Genomic DNA, 25,817 nt, shown 5'->3' with positions numbered 1-25,817 from the left:
GAAAATTCCCAGCATACCTTGAAAAGAAATTTCTAAATGTGATGAAAGAAAATGATAATGAAAAAAAATTTGAATTTTTTTCTAATTTACAGTATTCTTTAACTCTGGCATTGCCAACCTGCAACTTTGAAATTAGACGAGCATTTTGAGGCAAAAAAAACCAATTAGAAGGAGGCAACAGGGAAGGAAATTTATCCAGTTTATTGTTAACTAGTTTTACTGAGTAAAGGCCACTTTCATTTCAAAGATCTTCAGTTTGCAGGTACAGAGAGTCCATTAATAAAGTTCCTGATTTTGAGAAGAAATGAAAGCAAAGAATCACTCTACTCAGCTCTGATTGTGAAGATATGTTTTCTAACTAACAACAGACCATGCATTTCAGTTTAGCATAAACTGAATGTAAATGTAATGCCATGTAGATTATATCCTGAATTGCCAGGATGTTTTGTTTTCAGGCAAACCCTCACTCACTGAGCAGTGCAAATAATTTTATATTTCTATTTGTGTTTTACATGGAGTACTCAGTATGGCAGATGAGACTTGTGACCAGATTGGTGGGATGGCTCATGTGATGGGATTAAGCATGATCGGGTTATACACACACACACACACACACACACACACACACACACACACACACACACACACACATAAAGACATATACACAAACCCTTTAATCAAAGGGACTAACTGAGGGTTAATGTTTTAAAATTGGTGACCTTTATGTCAGCTGCACAGATATATTCCCTAAAATGGTGGATGGTAAACCTGATTAAAATTTGCTGAAATGTTACCTAGTTCCTCAATTTGAATTCAGTGGTTGGCATGCAAGAAGCGCACAGTATGTCATGGTAAGAAATAAAAAAAAACCCTCACTTATTTCTCAAAGTATGAATATATTGCTGTGTACACAGTTCCCAACAGAGGGATTTCAGTTTTCCTTGGTAGCTTTGTGCACAGCAATATTCTTGTAGCAGCGGAATGAAGGAGGGGGAAAAAGAAGAAACAGTCAGTGTTCTTTGCAGGAACCTATTTCTGTTAGAAAATTAAAATAAATCAGTACAAGTTTGTCTTCAGAAATATGGTTACAAATAGAAAAAGAACATAGTTTCTTCCTGTAAGGCTGTTCTGAGAAATCAAAGCCAAAGCTTCTAAATAGTGAGTTGTGTTTTAAAAGAAGGAAGTAGCTTAATTCAGTTTGAAGAGGAGATGAAGAAATTGTGTATCAAAAGCAGTCTTTTAGCAAAGTCTCTTACAAAAGGACATTTTACTCATGTGCATATGCATTTAAAAGCTACACTATATTGCGTATTCAGGTAAGTATTGAGTAAATAGGAAATGATGAGATCATCTTACATATTCACACAGCTTCACAAAGAGGCTCTTTATAATTGGTGAAAATATTGAGGTTACATCTGCTGTGCTATTCACCCTTCTCCTTGAAATACCTTTATCAATGACTGGATGGTATTGATACTGAACTCCTCTCATGGTAAACTTATAAGAATATTTTTAATTTACTGCACGAGGTTGAAATTGCTGTACTTAATGCTACAGTCAGATACTTAGCTGCAGCCACAAGTACTCTTTCTACATTCACAAAACTGGCAGACGAAACATGAAAAGGAATACTGACTCTTTAATCTCCACTTCTCCACCTAAGGCCCAAGGCAAGCTGACAGGGTAACTTCGTTCTGGAAACAGAAGGGTTTTTATTTTTTTAATTCTGGATTACTTTTTCTTCTGCTTTTGAAAACTGTGGGCTATAGGGGAATGAACCTGGCATAGACTTAAAACAAGAACAAGTTTCTTTATCTGAAAAGTTACAGTCCTTGATGCTTACAGGAAGGTCATTTTCAAACCCCACAGGAAAAATAGCATCACAGCCAGAAAGAGTGCATTAAGTGCCTTATTTGCCTGTAACAGAGACAGTTGTCCATTTATAATAGCTCTGAGGATCAAGTGAGTCTTTGATGTTGCAAGGACTTTCCTATAGATTTTGCAATTAGTGAGCTAGATGTTTAAAATAGTGGGTATCCACTATTTTAGCAATGAAAAATATTTAGCAATGTTAAATGATGCTTGGTACAGAATCAGGAGCTAGATGATAGCAGACCTGCAGACATGTGGTGAGGAATCATATGTCAGCTATTTAACTCTCCACAAACAACTCTATTTTGGATCTACTGGATGGGGTAGAGGGAGGAGGAGGGGACTTAAGCCTGGACAGTTTGTGAATGCATTGTCTGCCTGGTGGGCCAAAAGCAAGGCAGATTGCTTGGTAAAGAATGCCAGCTTCCCATCACAAGAGTCCCCACGGGCAATGCTGCTCTACCTCTCTTCGTTGCACACAGCTCCGCACCAGCCCTGTCTGACTCACTGCATCTCAACAGAGTTCTTCTAAAGAAAATTCCAAAGATGAGAACTGCTTTAAGAAAATGCTGGTGAGGCTTTACAAAGCTGTGTTTTATTCACAGCACACAACAGTAGAAAGCCCTGAGTGCTGGACAGAGAACATCTTTTTTAGCATAGGGTAGAAAGCAATCTATCGTGTCAATACCACTGACTGAGACCTGGCTGCCACTGTGATATGAATATCAGAGAGTAATAGTTGCAGGTTTATAAACATAAATTCATATTTTCCTACCATAAGCAGGAAGTAGCAGATCAGGTTCATGAAAGAAAACTGTACTTCACTGATATTCAAACTCCCACTGAACTTCTTCATTCACCAGGGCATCTTTTAGGCATCTACAGTCACTCTAAAAATGCTAAGTATGGCAATCGATTCATTGCTTACTTTACAATCTGAAATACTGTTTAATCTTCCAGTGTAGGGATGTTACACACATAAATACGTGATAAATTAGGCAAAATTAAGTATCAACAACCTTCAGAAAAAATAAAGAGCCTTAATCAAGCATTTAGAAAAATTTGAAACCTTAAGAATGTTTGAAAACTAAGCAACACTTTTCCTGCCTCTTTGCAGAAAAGTAAATGTTAAAAGTGGTCTGAGTCAAACTATTAAAAATGTGAATTCACATTAGGATCAAAGTTTGTAACTTGCCAAATACAGTGAGGAAGGCCTTGCATGCTGCATGTGAAAATTATCTTAGATTAGGACCAGGAAGATGTTTTGTTAAAAATCAATTCTATGTTATCAGTTTACATGACATCAGTTCACAGTAGCAGTGCAAATTTATTAAAACCAAGCAAAGACACAAAAACTAGTGTTTCCCAGCACCGTGGAAATCTTAACCTCCTACTTGAACAGCAGAGGCACTTTTCTCTCCCCCTTCTTTCTGTGATTATTATAACATACCATTTTCCCATGGCCCAATGTTCGAAATGGCAACTTTATAATTATGCATAACCATGAACATTAACAATACTATATAATTCTAGGTAAAATGTTTATTTCAAAATGTTATGTAGGTATTGATCAAATGGAATGCAATGTATTGCTAGAGGCACTATTCAATGGAAGCTTATGGCATGCATATTAGAATACTGTTCTGTGGTTTCTATAGATAAAATTGATGTAAGTAAATGATATAAGTTTATTTTATGACAGACTGGATTGAAAAATGAGCAGCAGATTTTTCTACCTAGGATTCTCTAGGCTTTCTTGTCTTTTTCTTAACTTTTTTCCCCCTCATGATTTGTCTCTCTCCCCATGACTTCAATCCTGCCATAAAGTGATTTTCTTCTGTTAATATTGAAACGGTCGTTTAGAAACCCAAGCCTGCTTTGAACACCAACTTCAGACAGAACTTCCATTATCATTAATGAACTCTCTGTTCAAACTGTAGGGGAAAATGAAATCCCAGATCCAAATTTTGCCCTTAGCTACTAAAACTCTACATCAGAGGAGAAATTTGGCCTTGCTTGCTCAAGAAACTGAAATCTGTCCTCCATCTCTCCACTAACATTAATGTCCATCATATGACAACCTATGTAAGATTAATGATTTTAGAATATAACCCTTTCCACGCCAAATGTATCTGTGGACTATACATAACTACATCTCCCAAAAATAGGGAAAAGAAACTGAAGATTCATGGAAGCAGATTGGCAGCAATATTAATTTTATCTTTGAACTACCTATGTTAAAAATGGTCTGTTTCAAGGGATGGGATCCCTTTAAACATGCTTTCATTTCTGGAATAAGAGTCCCTGTTTGGGTGCTTGGGCTGAGTGAAATGAGTGATTTCCTCAGGCTGATCTCTAGAGGAAAGGCACCCAGAGCACAGTGTCATGGTGGTATGGCACAGCTGAATGTTCAAACTCCCTCTAACCACCACAGAGATGGCATCCCCATCTCACATCTGACAGCAGATGTTTTTGAAACATACTGTCCCTTTATACCACATGACTTGTGAAAAGTAAAAAACACCCAAAGATTTACACCTTTCCACAGACCTTAATAAGATAGTTTAGTGCTAACCCCCCCACAGAAAACCCAAACAACACTAACAAAACTTTGTAAAATAAAAATAAAAGAGCTTTGGAATAATTATGCACCTTGTGATCTCAAAAACAATACTTAGCAACATATGGACATTGAGTTAAAAGGCTTCAGGTGTTTTGAAGGATATTCCCAAAGGACTGAAGCAAAGTCCTGTACCAGCCCACCCACTTTATAGGTTATCAGGCATCAAAACCAACGTGGACCCACCACACGACGCATGGATGGCAAAGCTTTGGGGGATTTATGCAGGTTCTTTCAAACGAGTGCTAATAAGACCTGCTGCCACACATTTGATATGTTCGACAAAGTTTACTGATACAGTTTTCCTATCCTTACAGCCTTGAAAACTGTCTCCCTTAGACACACAAGGTCAGCAGTCCAGATCTTTGAAAAAGAAAAAGAAGAGAAATAGCCCACAGCACTAACAGGTTTCTAAAATCCTGGAAAATTCCGCAACAACTCCATCATACCTTCATAGTCACATTTTAGGATGGGGTATTTCACAGCCTAGTAAACTACAAAAATTCCTTAATCCATTCTTGGATTTTCAGTGGGGCGACACTGATTTAGACTATAAGGTGATGGAAACTTCTGGTCTTGGTAATCTTGGAGACACCCTCAACAGTGAAGGTAGAAAGGTATGTGACTGAAGTACTTTTGTCCTTTTTTAAAATGCCATACATTTACATCCTCTAGCAAAAAGCACAGAAATAGCTTGGTGGACAGAATGAAGGTGAAGCTGCTGGATGTGTACCATAATGTCATTTATTCCCATGGCTTTGCAATTTAACATAGGCTTCTGCAATTTATCACAAGAATAATATCAAAATCTAAATTATTTTTTGGGGTTGGAAATTTTGAGCACAAAAAAAAAAAAAAAAAAAAAATCTTTAAAAAGACCCCAGAAAATTATTAACAGAGAATCTGGAAAACACAGAGGTTACCAGCAGAAGTCAGGGCACAACCTTGACTTTATAACCCCTTAATGCAGAATTTATAAATACCATTTATACAGCTGGTATTATGTACACTTCTAAGGTCAAAATAGGAGATTTTGGGTGCAAACTTCAACTAACTATGAGCTATGGAAGACACAATTGAAAGCCTACAAACTAAATGTGAATGTACTAAATCAGTATTGTATTAGATTTAATTTGAAAATAAAATAGCATCAGGAATTAAGTTAAAGGGTTATTGATACAAACAATATCTGAGGCATCTTGCAGTATAACAGTATATTGCTAAGCTACAGAAGGCAAAATTCTGCAATAGGTTTAGCAGCTAATGATTTAAACAGCCTAAAGATTTATCTTTGTAGAGTTTTCTGGTTTGTTTACTATCCCAAAGATCGGATTCTCCTGATAAACACTTATCTATTTTACATATAGAAAACATTTGTCCAATAGAAAAAAATTTGCATTTGGAAAAATTAAGGTACAAAATACCACAAAGATTGAAAATTTCTTGCGATTAAAAATGATTTCTGAGTATTTTTATGGTTGATGGATAATTAAACCACCAAATATTACAATAGTAACAACTGTTCTCCACACACAGAAATGTAAGCATCACCTGTGAAGATATGAGCCAGCCATGAGTTAATAGTGTATAAAACAAGGGTACAAGGCACACATAACTGCATACTGCAGATTATTGTTCCCCTTCTTTTAAAGTACCTGGCTTTGTTCAAAAACACAGACAAAGAATAAGGCTAGACAGACCAATATCTCAGGTAACCCAAAGAAGAATTTGCAGGAGCAAACACAACATCTTCAGGATTTCAAAGCATGGCTAAAAGACATGAAAATACACACTCTTGGGTAGTAACCTTAAGTTTCATTAGGACTGAAAAACAAACACCAGGCATGTGCTAAAACCAAAGTCCATGATCCTTTTTTGCCTTGTATGAAAAAAAAAAATCTTTCTTTACATGCTTCCATTTCTTCCGGTTTCTTATCTCCTGTTCCCTCAATTTGCTGTATCTCCACCAGCTCCAGCCAAAAGGACTAAAGCGTGCCAGTGTCCAACACAGAAATCTTTGCAGGTCTATACTATGGACACAGAGAAAGATTGTGCAGGTGGTCAGACAAGCACTTCTGCAATACTTTGAAAACAACATACACTAGGCTGTCATCAGGGTGCCAGTTGGGCTTAGTTTAAGAAATAGCTAAACCCCTGACATTCTATCAGCCTAATTTAGAATCAATCTTGCTTTCCATCGATGATAATAAACTTGTACAAACATGAGATTCATTTGTATATTTTAGCATTTTATTTCAGTCCTGGAATGTAAAACCTGACATTGGAATCAGTTTGATTTTTTTGGTTATTGAAGATATTAAGCACTACAAGAGCATTGAAATTTCGATCTGATTAGGATAAAAATTCCTCAGGATCAAAACACTTCTTTTTTTCCCCCTACAGTTTTACTAATTGTGAGCTACTTGACATTGCAGAGTTATTCCACAGCATGATAGCAAAATATGTGAAGTATTTTACTGTTAGAAATTATCAACTCATTCTATTTGTTTTTCATGTGTTTGAGGTTATTAAGAGAATAAAAAATTATAACTGATGTGCATAAGTTAAAAGGGTTAGTTCAACTACAGCTGGTAGGCTAAACCACTAAGCAATATTTTGTAGAGCAATAGATTTTTTTCTACTGAACATACATAAAAGAAATCATGAATATATAACTGATTTAAAAGCAGACTGAGGGGGTAATATCCCTTGAAAAATAGGGGAGCCATGGAAAAGGTGAATGTGGAATAGTTTGTGTTCAGAAAGACTGGATTATTCTAACCACTGGAAACCAGATAAAGTAGATGAGAGGGAGTGCTACCAAACATACTCATCAGAGACTTTGCTTTATGGGAAATGAACTGCCCTGGCTCACTGTTCCTGAGGAATTGTATTTCTTATAGCTGTAAATCAAATCCTGAAGAAAGAGGATGATATTTTCTAAGCAATAGCTGATGACAACGGTATCTTTCTTGTCAGAGCCAGGTTTTTGAATTCAGACCTCAATTAGGATTTCAAAATGAAAAAGCACATATTATATACCAATACCAATTGGTATGTACTTCTGACAGTGTTCTTGCAAACAATATATTAATTTTGAAATGATGGCATGTTATCATATATTTGCCCAAAAGTATATTCATGGTTGCCTTCAGGGGTCTCGACTTTCTTCCTTGCTGCTTTCTTAATGACCTTCAATGAACAGTAATATCAAATACTTGGTGTTCAACGAAGACCATTAATTTTTTACAATTAAGTAGAAGACACATACTCCTGCTGCATTTGACATCCTCTCATTCCTAGCATGAAATGAACTTCTTAAAAAAGCTGTTACACACTTCTGAATTCTAACAGTGTCAAAAAAAGGGAAGCACACATGAACAGCATTGTACTCCTGAGAGCAGCAATGGCTCTTGTTGTGTTCTATAGAGAGTGCTAAGACCTGATACAACAGTAATTTCATTGATCTGCATGATTTCTGTTGTTGATTTGACATCAGATGTATCCTGCTAGCTTTAAGATCAGGTATTTTTGTCACTGATGTCATAAGAACAAGGCCAGTTCTATTCATGCAGGGATTCATGGCTTGGTGAAAGTGTTCGAACTGCCCTATGCCTGACACACACTTCAGTCCTGCAATGCTTTTATGCAGTGGTGAGTAAATAGAGAGGATCCTGTCACCTTCCCCATTCTTACAAGTGGTAAAGTAGAACTGGGCCATGAGGGGTCTTTCTAGGCTGTTAGTTCTATACGCATAACTATGAAACACAAAACATTCAATTACAACTCTTTCATGGCACGTAATCCAATGAAGAGCTCTGTCACAGAATGAGGATTAGAGACTGTATCTGTGCCAGGGTACAGCCAGACCTGTAATTTTTGAGCGTTTGGATTGAAACAAAAGTTGTTGCAGCTTGGCCAGTTTCTGTGCATTAGCTGAGCCAACAGCTGGGTCATGATACTGGATGTGCACAGGCTGTTAGACTAGAGAACATTTTAATTATGATCTCTGTGAGAGAGACTTGATTTATGCAATGATTCCACCAGCAATTTGTTCAACAACCATTGTGAAGATGAACAAATAAGAAGATTCCCAAACTCCTGAAGCCATGAACCATTTAAAAACAGGAAAGAGCTCAATAAGGTAGAATTGTAACACCAAAAAATTGGCTGAGAGATTTGTGAAAAAGCATGATCATTCAAAGTTTGAATGAAACAGAAGAGAAACAATTGCCATAAACTTTTTTTTTCTGTTTGGAAAAAAATTATGTTTCAATAGCGTATGTTATCATGCCATTTACTATGGTGTTGCTATAAATGCAGGCAGAGTATGAATGTTGTTTTATTAATTCAAAAGGGATTCAAGGCATAACTTACATAAATCTCTTAATAGAAATTTTGAACTTAATGGAATTTTTGCTATTTACTTCACTGGGCTCAGAATTTTAGTCCACAAAATTGCTTTTTTAGGGCATAACGCCAATGTCCATTGAAGCAATGAAAGCTTTTCCAGTGACCATAACTGACCTTTCATTAGGGCAGTAGCTCCTTTACAAAAGCCTGTTGTCACTGCAATAGTCTTGCAGACCTTCTTCACAATTGTACTTGTTATGGTTGCATTCCTGAAACTGCTTTTGTCTTCTTTTATCTGAGATAGAGTTAACAAGGCCTGCTTTTCTAAGTTTCTAATGGGCTGCTATGATATGAAGCCATCAATAGCCCTCTTCATTTTTTTTCCTGTGTGATTTTGTGCAATGTTTTTTTCTTTGCTTGTTCTTCTCTTTGATATTTTTGAATATCTTGGATGAGAGGGCAGGGTATAGTGGTCTTACTTTTCCCTTATGATATGTTGTCAGTAAATAGGCAGAATAGCAGTTTTACTTATGTTTCTTTTACCCTTAAATTTACAATTGCAATTTGGATTTCTTTTTGTTTTAACCATTACAAATTATTTTATCTCCTGTAAAAATAAACCAAGATTTTTGGTTGCATTCTCCATCAAACACAACCTTTTCAGTTTGCTACTTTCTCAAGTCCTGTTTCTTTGTTTTCTCACCAGTGTTTTCTATCCATTACTTTAGCTTCCAAGTCCTCTTCAAACTATTGCACAAATCTGCTTTTTTTTGGATTGTTGTTGGTTTATTTATTTTTTTCCCCATTGTGATCTCAAGCAGTTATTTCCTATGTTGTACTGGTAAATATCCCGTTCTCTCTGTTTGGGGAGCTAGTTCTGCTGGGTTCCACCTTCCACAGCCAGTGTTTGCCAGCTCATGAATTTTAGCTCTAATTCTAGTTTTACTAAACCAGGAAGATTTTCTCCTTCTGGTTTGGTTTGAATTTGATTTTATAGGATTGGCAAGTTGCTATGAAGTAATTTGAGGTTCTACAATTTTTTTCTCTTGGTTTCTGTGCAATTTTTATTGTCAACTGCTAGAAGTTGAACATCTCTCTGGGCAAAGATATGAACCATGTTGGCTTCTGCAGAACTTATGTACTTCCCCAGTTATTCCCAAGACTAATTTAAACTTGAAGGTCTTTCATAAAGAGCATGAGTTTGAACACAAAAAGACAAAGGCAAAGGCCTGTATCTGGGATGGATGGATCCCTGCTATGTTACAGGACTGGGACTGACTGGCTGGGTTGCTGCTGTGTGACAAGGGACCTGGGGGTCCTGCTGGACACGATGCTAAGCATGAATCAGCAGGGCTGTACTGGAAAGTGTACAGCAAGCAGAGCACAGAAAGTCCTTATCCCCCTTCACCCATCACTCTTTAAACTGCATCTGGAATCTAATTTTAGGCTCCTACCATAGGAAATATATTGATAAACTTCAGTGAGTTGAGAAGAGGTCTGTCAAGACCCCCAGGGGCTGGTGTATTTGCTCTGTGAGGAAAGGCTGTGGAACCAGGCTTGTTTAGCCTGAGATGAGGCGACTTCAGGGGAATCTAGCAGCATATCTGCAAGCAGGGTACTGCAAAGATGGAGCCACGAGCTGCACCATTAAAATGGGGAAATTCCAACTGGATAGGAGGGAAAAAACCACCCCCAAAATCACAGTGAGGATAACTGACACTTATTAAGATAATTGGAACAGGTTACTCAGAGAACTTGTTGAGAATCTGAAGTTTTTCAACATCAACTACACAAAGTGCTAAAAAGTTTGCTTCGAATTAGTATTGATCTTGGGTTTTTTTCTGGTTTTTTTTTGAGTATTAGGTGGAACTAGATGATATCCCAGAGTTCCTTCCAACCTAAATGATTATATGAGCATCTTGTTCCTATAAGGCAAGAACACAAATATACATAAAAGATGTAACTAGCCCTGTCTATTGAAAAAAAACAACTAGCCTGGCAAGAATAATTATGCTATAGCCACATGGCCAAGTTTGTGAGCCCTGCTATGCTGGATGTTGAAAGTGGGAGAAATCTCTGTGTTTGTAAAGTTTGCAATCCAATCAGCTAAACTGGACATACAGTGAGAGCAGGAATACAGTAAGTTGATTTTCTTGAAGTCATTCCTGTCTTTAGGGTCTCCTGAGTCCTAGTCCAGTGCTTATATACTCGACCATACTACAGTCATACTCTCTGCATAGATCTTGAAATTTTCTGAAGATAAATGTTTCATAAAACATATCCTATTTGAGAGAGAAGTGGTCATGTAGAAGATTAAGGTATTTTTCAAATGGGATGTTCATCTATGCCAGGTGGTATGGGAAATCTGAGTCATAAATATCTTTTATTTCCTTGGTCAGATAGTGCAGTGAAAGTGCAACTTGTCATTTTTGACTTTCAGTTTCAAGAGTACCAAGAATTTGAGTTTCTGAATTTGTTCCTTCATTTCTCAGCAACTGACATATTCACCTGGTTATTAAATGCTTAAAATTTAAATGACACAAAATTATTTTATTTATCCCTTTGGATAGTTGATTTTTTTTTTTCTGCAGAAACATATCTAACTTGATTTTATGCCAAACACATTTTACATTCTAGAAACTTTTGTAATCTTTACACAGTCTAATACTGCTGTTGGTTGCCATATGTTGTTATAGAAGCTGTCCCTATTCTCCTGCTTTCCGGTCAGTTATACTCCTATTTTCCCTTGCACATCATGCACGGTAATTTGGGATGGAACATTTTTTTCTGCTTTCTATTGTAGTCATATGGTTTTGTAAAATCTAATTAAATGTGGCTGCATTTGGGCTGCTGCCCTTTTATTAGGAAATGTTAGTAGGACATGATGCAGGGGGAGCAGAGTTATTCAAATCTGTGACTCTGAATTTAAGAAGCAGTTTGCAGATCATCTTCTGGATTAAGAAAAACACCAAAGTCAATCATAAATGCAGTCAGTCACTGAAACTTCCAAAGAATTATCTGGCTTCACTGCAGGCACAGATAAATTAGAGATTATGGGCCTAAGTCTTTTTTCGCACAAGGGTAAATCAGGAGCCCCATCACTGAAGTCAACAGATCTCAACAAGAAAAGAATTAGGCCCTATGGCTTTTAGTAAGAGGAATACAAAGAGTTTAATTACAAGGAATCATGCTGAACCTTCCTTCCCCCATGCACAGACACTGCACATGTTCTCTGGTAAGGTTTGTCTCTTGCAGCATTTTTGTACTTCTGTTATCCCTATCCCAGTCAGATACTCCCAGTGTGCATGCAACAGGGACTTAGATGCTGTAGGGATGGGGCCACTTAGATATTAACACATGGAGTGGTGAAAGCACTAGTAGAGCTGTAGCTCAGTTCTGTATGAAAAAACCTGGTGAAATCCCAATTATGCTGCAGTTTTTTTGTCCTCTGTGCTATGATTCTGAAAAACCCAAAATCCTCAAAGAGGAGGAGTTCCTATTCTGTGCCAGGGAGGGAGTTTCTCATGTAAGCAATGCCTCTTTAAGGATTAAAATAATGCATAGCACATGTAAATTAACAGTTGCTGGAAATTCAAGTAATACAAATATAATGCTTTATTTCCACATATTTAAATGGTCTTATATGTCTATAAAAAGACTGGAAAATAATTCACACAAAGAATTACATTTAAACCATCCTCTGTGAAAACCTCTGACCAAAAAAAAAGCAGGTGTAAGATGAAGATCCCAGTTGTGGAACATAAATAATAGTTTAGGAGCAATCAGCTGTTGTACCAGATAATTTGACAAAAATGGAAGTACTTACAGTCTAAGTGACTATGTCTAATGCCTTCCACATCTTCAGCATGAATGAAGTGGTAACATCTCTTTCCTACAATATCTACAGGGGTCAGATCCATGTAATCACTAATCCTAAAAAGGAAAAAGAACATAAAGCCTATAATTCAAGAAAGAAAAGAACAAAAGAATTGTCAAATGACTCAGAAAGTTAAATCTGCTAAAAAGTTTTTTCAGCATTATATAATTTGAATGGAATATCTGTACAAATGAGGCCTTAGAGGAAAAAAAAAAGAAAAAAATCTTTTAAAAGAAACCTAGAAATTATTTTATCTATTTAACTAAGTGGAAAATAAATTCTAGTGCATATTCTCCATATAGCATAACACCAGAACAATGTAATTCCATGAAATTGTAAAGCATTAGTGACAATCCAAAATCCTCATTAAAAGACTAAGATGATTCAAGGTTACATAATAAAGTAGAAACATGTTATGTGTATACCAAATGATTAGAGACACATTTCATTTCAACAGATTGGTCTTCTATTGGGTATATTCATGAAAAAGCTCTTCAACCATTTCTTGGCACCAAGTCCAAACTCATATTTCAAGGGATATAATTTAAATGCTGAGACACACAGATGCCTCAGGGTGTTATCTTTTTTAGTCTAATTCATTTGGGAGCTCAGCTTTCACTCTGGGTCCTTTCAACTGGGACTTTGTTGTTTATTGCACATAGAAACTTTAAAATCTATTCTGCAGACCTTTGTGTGTGTGTGTCTCTGTGTGTGTCTGTGCACTTGCGTCTGTGTGCGTGTGTAAACTCACATTGTGGAGAGTCAAGGGGTCAACCTCCCTAAACACAGTACAGACATTTAAAAGAAAATTGGAAAATGCCCCACTCAAGCAAGAGTTTGAAACTATGTCTGTTTTCTAGACATAGGATACTTTTTTTAGGGTTTGAAATAATCTGCAATGATTGTGGTACATTCTATGATAAAATCAGGTAGAGGAAATCCCACCCTGCCAGCCTAGTAGAAAGGGGCAATCTCTAGGCAGGCCACTACCCTGTGGTCCTATAAAACATATGCATAGGCTTGTGTTTGAGCAGATCAATGGTTCCACTGACTTACAGGACTGAAATTTAAAGGTAGGTATATGGTACAGTGTTTTGCTGAATTTGCTGAAATTATGCACACGTTCGTAGGCTTGAGGTTTGCTACACAAGACTGCTTCTGCACATCTGAAGGATCTACTGACAACCACTGTCAGGGCCAACAAGTCAAACCTCTGCCATGTGCTCATTTCTTTTTGGGCACATAGTAGCAGATGTGGTATCACAGTCCACATTAAACTGGCTATTGTCTCTTTCCAAATGGTCTTCAGTCCTCAACAGCTGAAAACACACAGACTGATCATGCACTCTAGCATCAGTCTCTCATTTTGCTTTTAGTTATTTATCACCATCTGAGATGATTTTTCCTCTGCAGGTGCTTTTCTCACTCCACTGACTAATAAAGAAATCCCAGATTATCTGAGATGGTGAATCTTAGAAGACACAAATCCTACATTTGCAAAATAGACACAGATTAACACACCGCATTTTAGGCAACAAAATTTTACGTCCATATTTCACACTCTCAAATAAAAATATGAATTTTTTGGAATAGCCAGTATACTAGCTAACAGATCTTGCCTCAGAGGGAAGCTAATGTCTGGCTAGTTTGTGCACTGAGTCCAGGATTATGAAGGAGATCTCTTCATTCTGAGGAAAGTAACAAGATGCACCCAAAGACTTGAGTAATGTCATTCCTGCTCACTGCTGTTTCAAGCAGGCAACCACTTGGAAAAGTAGGAGTACTATTGATCTCACCCCTGCTGATCCAATGGTCCACTGTGAGCATTCATTTCAGTTAAGTGGCATGGCTTCTGCTCCACACTCCCTGCAGCTGCCAGTAACTCCCCATTGCTCCATAAATAGTGCTTACAGCTTGCCCAGCATGGATCCATTTTTCTCTGTTTTCATCAATGTTGTGCTTGCTTTACTGTGGCACCGCAAAGAATTTCGTAGCTGCCCGCAAGTGCCAGGAGTCAAGCTCATATATTCAGGGTGGGATACTTATCTCCTTTTCTATAATCCCAGAAGAGAGATCCCAATGTTCCTGACTCAGAGAACAGCCTTGGCAAACACCCAGATAATTAATCTGACAGCTTTAATCAGCTGTTCTGTTAATTCCTTCCCATCTTCTGTTTTTTTTTTTTTTTGGTCATTTATTCAGTTTTTACAGTCATATTCTGCACTGTAGCTGCTGTGAAATCCAAGTCCTGTCAGTCTTATTTCATTTTAGATGAGTGGAAATCCTGCTGCATCAGTGAGACCACATTCACCACATTCAGCACTGGCAGAAGTATTTCTACTATTTGAAACTAGCTTTATAAAATATTTTAAACAGATTTTTAACAATGACACAGGGGCTTAAAGTGGAATTATTGTAGTATGCGTTCAAGTACCACTATATGCATTCTGCATTACCACGAGACAAAATCCATAACAAATAAGGAAAAGTTGCTTTATAATGCTGCCTTCAGCTAAAAAATTGAAAAACATTAATAAACTCAAGACTTTCTTGCTGTCTTCCCACAGTTTACCATGTTTTATCAGCCCTTCCTATGCGATTACCAATCATTGCACTTCACCTGATGAATTTTACAGTTTTTAGTGATGTCGTTCTCAGGCATTTGGAAGTTTTATTGCTACATGAATATAAAGGGATGGTTTGAGAAAAATGTTTAATTAAAAAAACCCCACATATACAATTCAGGGCTCATAAAAATGCCAAACTCACAGCAGAGAAAGAATAAGTCATCCTGTTTTGGCCTAAAAGTTCATATCATTCTTGACCTGATGGAACAGTTCATTTTTCACATGTATTTGATTCCTGGCTTTTTTTATGGAGGTTGCCAATAAAGGCAGCAGTAAGTGCAGGTGATTTTGTTAAAAGGGAATTTGTTCATTAGGAGCTGGATAGATACCAGCAACTCACTTCACAGAGGCCTTTGAAAAACTCTGCAGTGGTAGCAGCTTTCCATTACTACCTAGGTAGGTCACAGTGAAATCAAAGACTTAGGGAAAAGTTTTGTTCTAGATCCTATTCCTAACCCCCAAAGCTCTTTTGCCAGCATCTGGATAGTCACTGGCTGGATTCTCAGGCAAAAATCCCAAACTTTAATGCCATTGTCCACTTTTTCTGTGACTTTGTGCAAACCACTTTCCATGAAGCAGTTTTTCCAAGCTTAAAAACAAGAATAATATATTCACTTTTAGACAACGATCTGGAAGTGTAGATGAAGTGTTCTCTCTAATAGCCATGTAGTATTTTAAAAAGTATTCCAGCCGTGCAGCAATGTGGCAGCAAAGACAACCTCATAATTGAAATCCAATATTATTTTAAGTTGTTTAAGATCCTGATTCAACAAAACCATTGAGTTTATCCTTTTTAATAAAAGTTTATATTGATGTGCTATCCTGATCACAGGTATTCCACTATAATTGAGCAATTATGATTTTTCATATCAGAGAGCTTCCAGCCATCGTTGCTGTCACAAGAAAAGCTTGCAGTAGCCACCTTGTTTCTTCTACTTTTTGATGATGTCCCCTTCATAAAATTTATTTTGGCTGCATTACCTTCCTTCTTCCTTTCCAACCTTTTCCCCATACCTTGGACTTCCATCAAAGGATCTAAACTTACTACATGTAATTTCCTTCTCAGATATTTTCACTCTGAATACCTATTCCCTGGATTATATTTTGATTTTTCAAAATCAGGACTCTGAGGTCTTAATGGTTTTGATCAGCCCCTCTGCTTCCCAGCTCTGCCCCCACCCCAGGCACAGCCCAGGCCCCCATGGCAGTCAGTGCCCAGCTCCCCACAGCCCTGCCTGGCCATCGGCCCTCCTGACCCGACCCCTTTCCACTGCCTGTCCTCAGGAGATGCCCAATGCCAGGGGCTGGAGCTGCCCCTGTGCCCCAGCTCCCCTCTGGGGTGGTGGATGGGCCCTGGCTGCCATGTCCTGCCCTCACAGGTAGCCATGCAGAGCACCCAGCGCCACGGGCACCCAGCCCCCAGGGAGCAGGAGCTGAATTTAAATCCTCTCTTTCCCCTTCCCAGATCACTCATCACTATCACACAGAACACAGCCTCCCCCAACCAACTCTTCATCACCTGTTCCCATTTCACTGCTGCCTTTCCCAGTATGCCCTTAACCAATTTTATTCTACAGTTTTCCCACCTCTAACTGCAACAGATCCCACCTCTCTAGCCTACTATCTAGGCCATCTGTGCTTCCGTTCCGTTAAACACCGAGCATGATAGCTGTAATCTGCAAATTAGTTCAAAAATGGAAAACTTTAAAACTTCAGACCGAAAAACTTGTGGAGGGGAGGATGGAGGAGCATAAGGACAGGCATACAGGTCAGACCAACGTCTGTCTAGTCCCAAATCTTGCCTGTGAGAGGGACGGTGAAAGACTGTAAAAAGCGGAGAAAACTCAGAGGAATATTTCCTGGTGTATCTTCCCTTATTCTAGAAGACATCCTGCAAATTGCAGTTTTAAATTTACCTTTATCTTTTTCAGAATGTAATGAAAATGAAGGTAGCAATGATGAGAGTGAATTCGGTGTTCTCCTACAACACCAAGATGACATTGCAAAAGTCAAAAACTTTAAAACTTCTTGCCAAGCCCATGGAACAAAGAAGTAAAGGATCTAAAAGCCGTACCTATTTTCACAGTAAATGATATTGAGGTCCATATTCACACGAGTGACAAACATGTGGCAGTCAATCCTGACTTCATTAATTGTAGGAGGTGGCAAAGCATGAGCAACAACAACAAGTCCCATGATTTGGCTGGGCACTGTCCGTCCGTGTGACAGTGACACTCTCAGACGTAACCGGCCTGTTATATGAATCACCTGGAAAACAAAACCAATAAAAAATACCAGTGAATTCTGACTGCAGCTGTGACATCAGTTTCTTTTAAAGGATAATTTTACTGTTCCCCACAGATCACTTAACACTGCCTAAAATTGTACCAAGTAACTGCCAGTATCATTGTTAAGCTTATTAATATTGGCTGTCAACATGCCCTATATGTCCTCATGGCAAAAAGAACATAACAGGAAAATGCTTCACATTCACCAAATAAAAACCTAACAACCCAACAACCTGTAGTGTGTTGATTTTTGCTGTGGTGTTTGTTACACAAAGAAAGAAGACAACAACAATGAAGTAGAAATTCAACAAAAAAGAGAGTCAGATAAAACTGAAATAATGAAGCTGAAAATTAATAAAGTAACCATTTTATAGTATTTGGAAATCGAATATGACATAAGAAAGACCAGCAGTTTTGAAACATAATGGATTTCATTGAGTTGATAGTCACCTACACCATGGAAACACTGTTCTCTGCCTTGAATTTCTTCTTTGTGGCTGGCAAATTGAGAAGCAACTGCCTACAGGTGATCTGTGAGCTCAGGCGCAGGATGCATGGTCTTTCTGCATCCTCATTAAAACATTTAAAGAGTTGGTGGATGTGTAATGCCTTTGCCTAGTGCACCAAGCATGCATGGAGAGCTCTGGGGGTGGTGGTTTTCTTCCATATGCACAAGATAATACCAGAAGATGCTCAGATGCAATAGCATCCATAAGAACTGCATCCCCCTTCTAAGAGCGCTGCCTGAAATAGAATTATTCACCACTTCCAGTTTCACTCCTTCAGGAGTTCTGTGTATAAATAAAGGGGTTGTTTTATCCAGTAAAATAATATAAATACAGAATATTGAAATGAAAATCAAACTGCAGTTCCTGTACTCATGGATAAGAGATGCACAGGAATTGGCAGTTGCTGGCTGCCACAGATTTTCATCCTCAGAATGCAGTACATCATCAACATCAAGGGAACACTTCCAGGAGATGAGGGCCCCTTTTCTGTCATCCCAGACTCCCTACCCAGAGGTCAACAGAGAAGTCAGTTGATTCCTGGGTCACAGGAGGAGGTGACAAAAATGTGGTAATAATTGTACTGATACTCATCTCACAAAGATAGAAGACAAGCACTTTACTTCCGATCTGAGATTGATAGTAGAAAGTGAGAGAGAAGAAAATTTGTCATTTTTAAGATTGCAAATCACAAAGTGCATCCAAATTAAAATCCAATTAATGCTAGCAAATCTGTGATGTAAGACTTGAAATTTGTTTCTTTTTTTTTTTTTGACCTAATCATTGAAACATCTCCTCTCACCACTATTTCACATTTTGAGCCTAGCCAGTGTGGTGAATCTGAATGAGGAAAGTGATTAGCTGCTGTGCATGGCCATTTCAGTTACAGGTTTCTGACCACCCATGTTTAAAGTAACTATTGCCTAAACTCACACTTAATGCACCTTTCAAGGGCAAACTACTCTATGAATATCTGAAAAAGTTCCTAAAGGCAAAGATGCAAAAACAGCATTTCAAACCCACTTTAATTATTTCTTTTTCTTAAAACCTCATTAACTAATAAGAAATAGCTAAAAGAAATAGGATTAACTTCACAGGAGGGGCAGTAATAGTATATTTTGCTCCTTCGAGCTAGGCTTGCATATACATCTTTTTATCATTATCTGTCTCTTTATCATGCAGTTTCAGCTTACTGCAAAACTCAAATCTGTAAATGCTTGGAAAAATGCTGATGGATAACTGGTAAAAATGTGAAAATTTATCTTATCCTGAATGTGCTATGCAAAAGTAAAATTTTTCTGCTGTTTTTTTTTGTAAGAGTCCTTATGCTAATATGTTTGAAGTTGGCATGAACACTTCGGGGAATTTTTAAGCTATATCATATATATATATCTCTTTGTATTTTTCTAAACCTTCATGTCATTTGCAGCTAAATATCAAAATGATTTGTTTTTGAACAACTGTCTATTCAGGCAGTACCTCACTTTTTTTCTGATACTTCATCTGAAATACACTTCAGATGTAGTATTGCCCAAGAGACAGTTCCAAACCTGCCAGGACCACCATATATTAACAATGTTGAATTTCAAGAGAATTTGCTTCCATATTCAAATTATTTAGCATGTTCCTAATTCCACCATGGATCAAAACATGTTCACAATTCCCATATGAAGTAAAATTTTAGGGGTCAGCACTCAATTTCATTCTGATTCTCTACACTGGGAAAGGTACAGCAAGCTACCCACCAGTTCCAGTGCCTGTGTGCCTCTAAAGGATCTGTATTTCCATGCCTGAAATCCCCTTCTATGACAACATTAGTCAAATTGGTAGTAAAAAACAATTCTAACTGTCATGACCTTGTCTATATTGTGAGTATTGCCACTTTTAACACTGGTTCATTTGAACTGGGATTAGGGGTGATAGGAATTATAGGGTCAATTATCTCCTGTAGTTGAAATTAATCTCTTTATAATTCAATCCCACAGCACTAGTCTATCACATCCTAAAGCAGTATTATGACTTTAATGAAGCTAAATTGCAACAATAAACTATTTTATGAAGGACAATACTTGCCTCCAGATGTAAATATATAGTAAGAATTTGCTAGGAATTTCCTGAAAATAAAAAGTTAACACAGCTCTTCTGTGCAGTTACTTTTATAAATGCTTCCTTCTGAAAAGTTAGTCCTAATCAATCTTTAAACTCTATCTTCTTTCTACTAAAGCCATATGAATAGACAGGCACATTTAGATGTCACAGCAAGAGAAGACAGTGATACTGTGTTCTGTCTATTTCAAAAAGGTGGGTGAATACTACACTCCTGATCACAGGGTCATCAGAAACTTTGTATGTCAAGAGCTGTACAGATTTCCCCATGATTTCTTCATCCACATTCAGAATTAAATTAATGACAAGACTCCTTTTTTATGTTGCTGGGAGCTGGACTGGGTTCACTCTCCAGAAATTTCTTGCTTACAAACTGTTTATTAGTAGGTGTAACTATGATTTTATGATTCATACTACAGAAGCCCAGGGAAGTCTCATGGTTGAAATAAGCCATGTGACCTGATTGAGACCAGAATTTTGCTTATTCTGATCTATATTATTGCTTGTAGTACAACCTTGGATAGGCAGGTGGGTGAAGAAAAAGCATTTTGCAAGACCAAAACTTTTAACACTGAGAAATTAAAATAACACATATACTGTAAAGACATAATGCTGAAGCAAAACAAATACTGTAAAAATTGTATGAACTGCTTAATTGCTTTGTTTAAAGCAAAAAACCGAAATCAACTTTGCCTAACACACTAATACTGGGAAAAAATTATTTGGCTTTTATTTTTAGCTGATTAGAAAACGGATTTGCAAAATATTGTAAGTACATGTAAACACATGAGTTTATGAGTGTGGGAGTGTTAACAAGCCACACTGGTTGGACAAATATATATTTCTTTTCCCTGCCATATGCTCTCTTTAGTCATCTGTTAGTGATATGCTCTTAGATGTGCTCTACTAATGTCTACTCATTATAAACAAGCACATCACAAAGACCTTGATAAAACCTTCCCTCTGTCAATACTTAGGGAAAGTAAAGCCCAGCAATAGAAAAACACATCTGGAACTTGCTCATCATCCTTTAAAGCTAAATTTCACCTCTGAAGATGGAAATACTTTCTTTGCCAAAAGATATCTTTAAATATTACATCTATTTTTTCACATACATGTGATGTCAGAGTAAGGACATGCATTACCAGAGGCTATAAAAACCTGCAAGCATGAAAAATCTGTGAATTTCACCTTTCAAATGTCTCTGTGTGCTTCAAAACTTAAACTTAATTTTGAAACAAATTTCTAAACTACCTCTTTTGTTCTCTGTGTAAATGATTATGCCAATTTATTGTGTGTCTGAAACCACAGCACCAGCAGAAGCTGTCCCTCCAGCTCATTTAATGAGACATTAAATTTGAAGTCTTAAAATTATTGTATAGAATAATTTTTTTAGAAAACAATCACATATGAAAACATCCAAATGTATTTAGTGTGTGCACCTAGGTATTTAGCTATTTTATAAACTATTCACACACACATTTATTCCCCTTTTACAGAAACAACTGTTTCTGAAGCATATATATATGTATATATTTGTTTTGGTCTCAAATATGTTAGATTATACTTCCAAAATCAACATCTAAATCTTTAAAATACAACCAATTTAAACTGATGAAATTGGCCAAAGAAATATCTTACAAACTATACCCATAGTCTCTCATTTTTCCTTCAAAGAGTTGTGTGTTCCTTCACTCACTGATACACTTCCATGCATCTCAAAACCTGTCTGTGACACCAGTGAGACAAATGTTTTTACACTCTGCAAGGTGGTGAGTTCCTACATGGTTTCAAGTGATTTCTAAAGTAAGAGTGAATATTCGGAAGCAGAATTTCCTCTGGACTATGAGGAAAACAGAGCCCCGTGTCGCATTGGGAGTTTATACAATGGCATCTGAAAGTTTTTCCTTTTCTGACATAAAAATACAACCATTCAGTATAGGTTTCTTTATTTACCACACTTCTCTTCCTTCCTGCTCATGTCACACTGCAATCACTACAATATTTCTACTTGCTTATGTTTTCTCATGGTCAGAAATTGTTTGTTTCTGTGGTTCCACAGCCCCATCCTCAACTGAGATAAAAGCCTGCTGTCCCAGTCTTCATGAAAGCTTTGGGAGAAGACATCATTGGCTTATATTTATCATTCAGCAGTAGCTGGGAAATGAGAGGTCCAGTAAGGCTTTGAGTCTGCAGGTCCTGCAATACTTCATCATCCCCTTCTCAGACTTACTGCATTTCTACAACCTCTACAGTATTACTAACAGGAGATCCCATGGAGCATGACATTTGGGTGTTGAAAAGGAATGAGCCACTACAACTGTAATATGTTGGATCACCCCACATGTGCAGCAAGTCTGAGATGTCCCAAATGCATCCAACTTGCTGTACACAGGCCAATCAAGTCTCTATTTTGTATATTTAGCTTAACACACAGAGGACACATTGGGCTTGCCATGTGCACTTTACATGATGGGTTTCATCCATTGTGTCAAGTAAAGTTTGTAGATGTATGTTCCTGTTGAATCAATGCTAGACTTGCTATCTCTTTTAATCTATGAAATAACCTTTTTATCATTTTCCCTTGTTAACATCAGCCATCTCCAACCTCATAAGCATCATCTATCTTTTCTCTTGGACAACGTAACCAAATAACCTGTCTACTTACAGTAATTGTTCTTAACACTTACTTGATTCAAAAATTTGTTACTTCAGATTTAGCCTCGAAAAAATGCTTGTATGCTGAAAACCCTGTATATCTGGGGTCTTTTTTTCAACTACAGTAGTCCATTTAATAAAGAGCATTGTGTCTACAACCTTGTCCTATTATATCAAGTCTGCACCAGAACTAAGAAAAGTAGTACTTAGTGCAGCTGTCACTGTTACATTCAGAACCATGGTGGATGAAAATAAGACAAGGCAATATAGTCTATGACTCCTGAGAAACAGCTTTGCAGTCAGTCTTGATTGAGTTAGGCAATGAACGCCATGTGAAACCTCTGTTCAGAGCTGCGGTCTTGAGCACCCATTCAAAGAATACGAGTTGGATTTCAAGGAGGGGAACATTATTCCTAACACATACATAGTTTCAAGGTCAATAGCCTCTTTCCCATCTACAAGTACGTTTTAAATCCCTTCAAATACACCTGCAAAAGACAGTCTGAAAATGGAAATGGTATTTACATTTAAACAGCATGTTTGGTCTCAGGACGTATTTTATTGCTAAAAAGTCAATACTAGTTTTTGGAGACACGTTAGGCTTTTCCCATCTTTCCTCTGTTATCACTCTCTCAAATAATAAGATTCAAATCCTATTCTACTGCTTAAAATAGTCACAGGCAGAATTCAGGCTAATCCTGAGGGTATAAAAAAAAGTATCCTTATGAGACCTCAAACTTATTGGTGCTTAAAGACAAGCATCATGTGAGAAACAACCCAGTGTGGTAGGCTCAGTTCAAAGCACTTGCTGAATCCCTAAAATGACCTGAATAGAATATTATTGATTGCATATGGGGAATCTTGAGATCAGCAGCAAGCACAATAACCACAGTCACTGTCATTCATTTCAAGTACACTACAGAGAACAGATCTCTTCTGTGCTAAAGTCACTATTTTGAGCACACATAAAACAAACTCCTTGTTTCTCAACCTCAGCATGCAGAAGGTTTATCTCCCACTTACCTCTGTCTGGATAATGAACTAAAGAGAAGGTGATGGGGACAGCTCTCTAACGCTCCAAAAAAGAGCAAAGGTAAAACAAGAACATGAGATTGCCCAAGTTACACTGGTTAGGATAAGGCTATCTTAAGAATACTCTGTGAGAATAATGGAAGACTGTTGTGTGATAAACAACTCCTAAAGCTGTCATCCAAAGAACAAAACAAAAGCATTTTCAAAAGTGCACAAATGTTTTTCAAGAGTTATCAAATCTGAACAGACTGGGAAATGATCAGAGGTTCCTCCAGTATTTATGGATCCTTTAGATTAACATTATTAGATCCTACATTTATGGCTTTTTCATTCTGCTATATGACACATGTACCTTTTTTTATTTGGGATACTAGACAAGCAGTTACTCTTCAGCACATAGTAGAGTGTTCTGGGCTGTATATGAGCACATATCTGTCAGTACTGCCATGATGGCTGTCATGTCAGAATTCTGAGGTCCAGTCTTGCACTGGTGTACATTGCAGTAGTAGAAGTTGCACGATCAAGTCTGTCCTTTCAAAAGCACATTTATATTGTAAAATGTGTTAATGATAGGACATCCTTTCCTGTGTTGTGATTTTTCATTAATTACAATAGATTAGCAAGCTGCTTTTCCCTAAGCAAAATATGTTGAAGAGCTGACACTCCTGAAATCAGCTCTATAATATAAACTCAAGAAATATTGTGTTGAGTTAATAAATATATTTTTTCAGTTCAGCACATTATAATTTTTCAGTTATTTTGCCTTATGTCGCTGCAAAGGTTTCTATTTTCATATTATGCTCCTGCAATAAGAACTCCAAATTTTCCACTTTTAAACAGCATCCTTTAAATATATGCAGTATTATTAATTAAAATTATTAGGTTTAATTTTAATACCTTTGAACCTTTAATAGATATCTTATTAAAAACTCTATCAACACTGTATTGTCTTTTCATAATGGAAAGCTTAAAAGCATTTGAAGATCAACATTAAAAAAATGGAAAAAAAAAAGAATCTAAATGAAATCAACACACAGCAACCTGAAAAAGTAGCCATAAAAATTGGGTTTATAACTGAATACTTTTTGAAGTAATTGGCACAAAGACTGTTCTAGTGCAGATTGCTGCAAGAGCGCTCTTGGCAAGAACATCATAAGCACTAGCAAAACTTTAATATGCTCAAACAGCCAAATACAAACTGACACCAGGAACCCATGTGTGGCAACAAACAGGAAAAAAATAGAGTATCTCAATTTAATACAAACCTACATACAAAGGGATCAATTTTTACAATTCGTGGTTTAGCATACAATACAGCTGTCCTCAGAGTGAATATAGAGTAGCTATACATAAGAAATTAGAATTATCAATTCAGGGGAATTTCTCAAGAGTCCTTTTGATATGTAATACAGCAAATATAATGACTTAGAAACCAGACATCAATGCATTAAATGAGATCAGGTTGAGATCTATTTAGAAAAGACAGGTTTAAGCTGGAAAAAGAATCTCTTTGATATGACCTCCAGAGCAGACCATTTGCAGAAGGATTCAAGATGAGCAGATTTACCCTTGCATATCTGTTTGCTTCACAGCTGCTTTAAAATATAAACTCTAAAATTTTTAATATTGAGTTACTGAAAAATTAAGTCTGTGTAGTAAAAAAGATTAAGAACCTGGGATTTTCTTGTACTTCTTGTAAATGGTATAAAGGATTTTGTTGAACTCAGAGGAAAAAATGAAATATACTTAATTTAAAACCAAGCTAACATAATTATTTATATAGGATTTCTTATAGAATCGGGCTACTGCTGGTCAGGTTAGGAATCTGAAATGTCTCAGAATTTTCAGTAGTCTGCATCTCTAATTCGTGGTCAATAC

At 37.1% G+C, this 25,817-nt stretch overlaps 1 protein-coding gene across 3 annotated transcripts in view; it reads right to left on the bottom strand.

The window, feature by feature from the left end:
- NPAS3 (neuronal PAS domain protein 3) overlaps positions 1–25,817 on the bottom strand; it is a 592,022-nt gene that overhangs the window by 13,419 nt on the left and 552,786 nt on the right. For all 3 annotated transcript variants that reach the window (XM_058025872.1, XM_058025873.1, XM_058025874.1), the window contains 2 exons: positions 17,424–17,617; positions 12,672–12,778 (listed from right to left, as the gene is read on the bottom strand). In XM_058025872.1, the coding sequence (XP_057881855.1) occupies positions 12,672–12,778; positions 17,424–17,617 (301 nt within the window). The remainder of the gene's footprint in view (positions 1–12,671; positions 12,779–17,423; positions 17,618–25,817) is intronic.

This window comes from Melospiza georgiana, chromosome 6 (genome assembly GCF_028018845.1).
Source record: "Melospiza georgiana isolate bMelGeo1 chromosome 6, bMelGeo1.pri, whole genome shotgun sequence".
In the NCBI taxonomy this organism is placed as follows: domain Eukaryota; kingdom Metazoa; phylum Chordata; class Aves; order Passeriformes; family Passerellidae; genus Melospiza; species Melospiza georgiana.
Note: the sequence above shows the minus strand (reverse complement) of the source record. Positions and strands in the feature narration are given on the sequence as shown.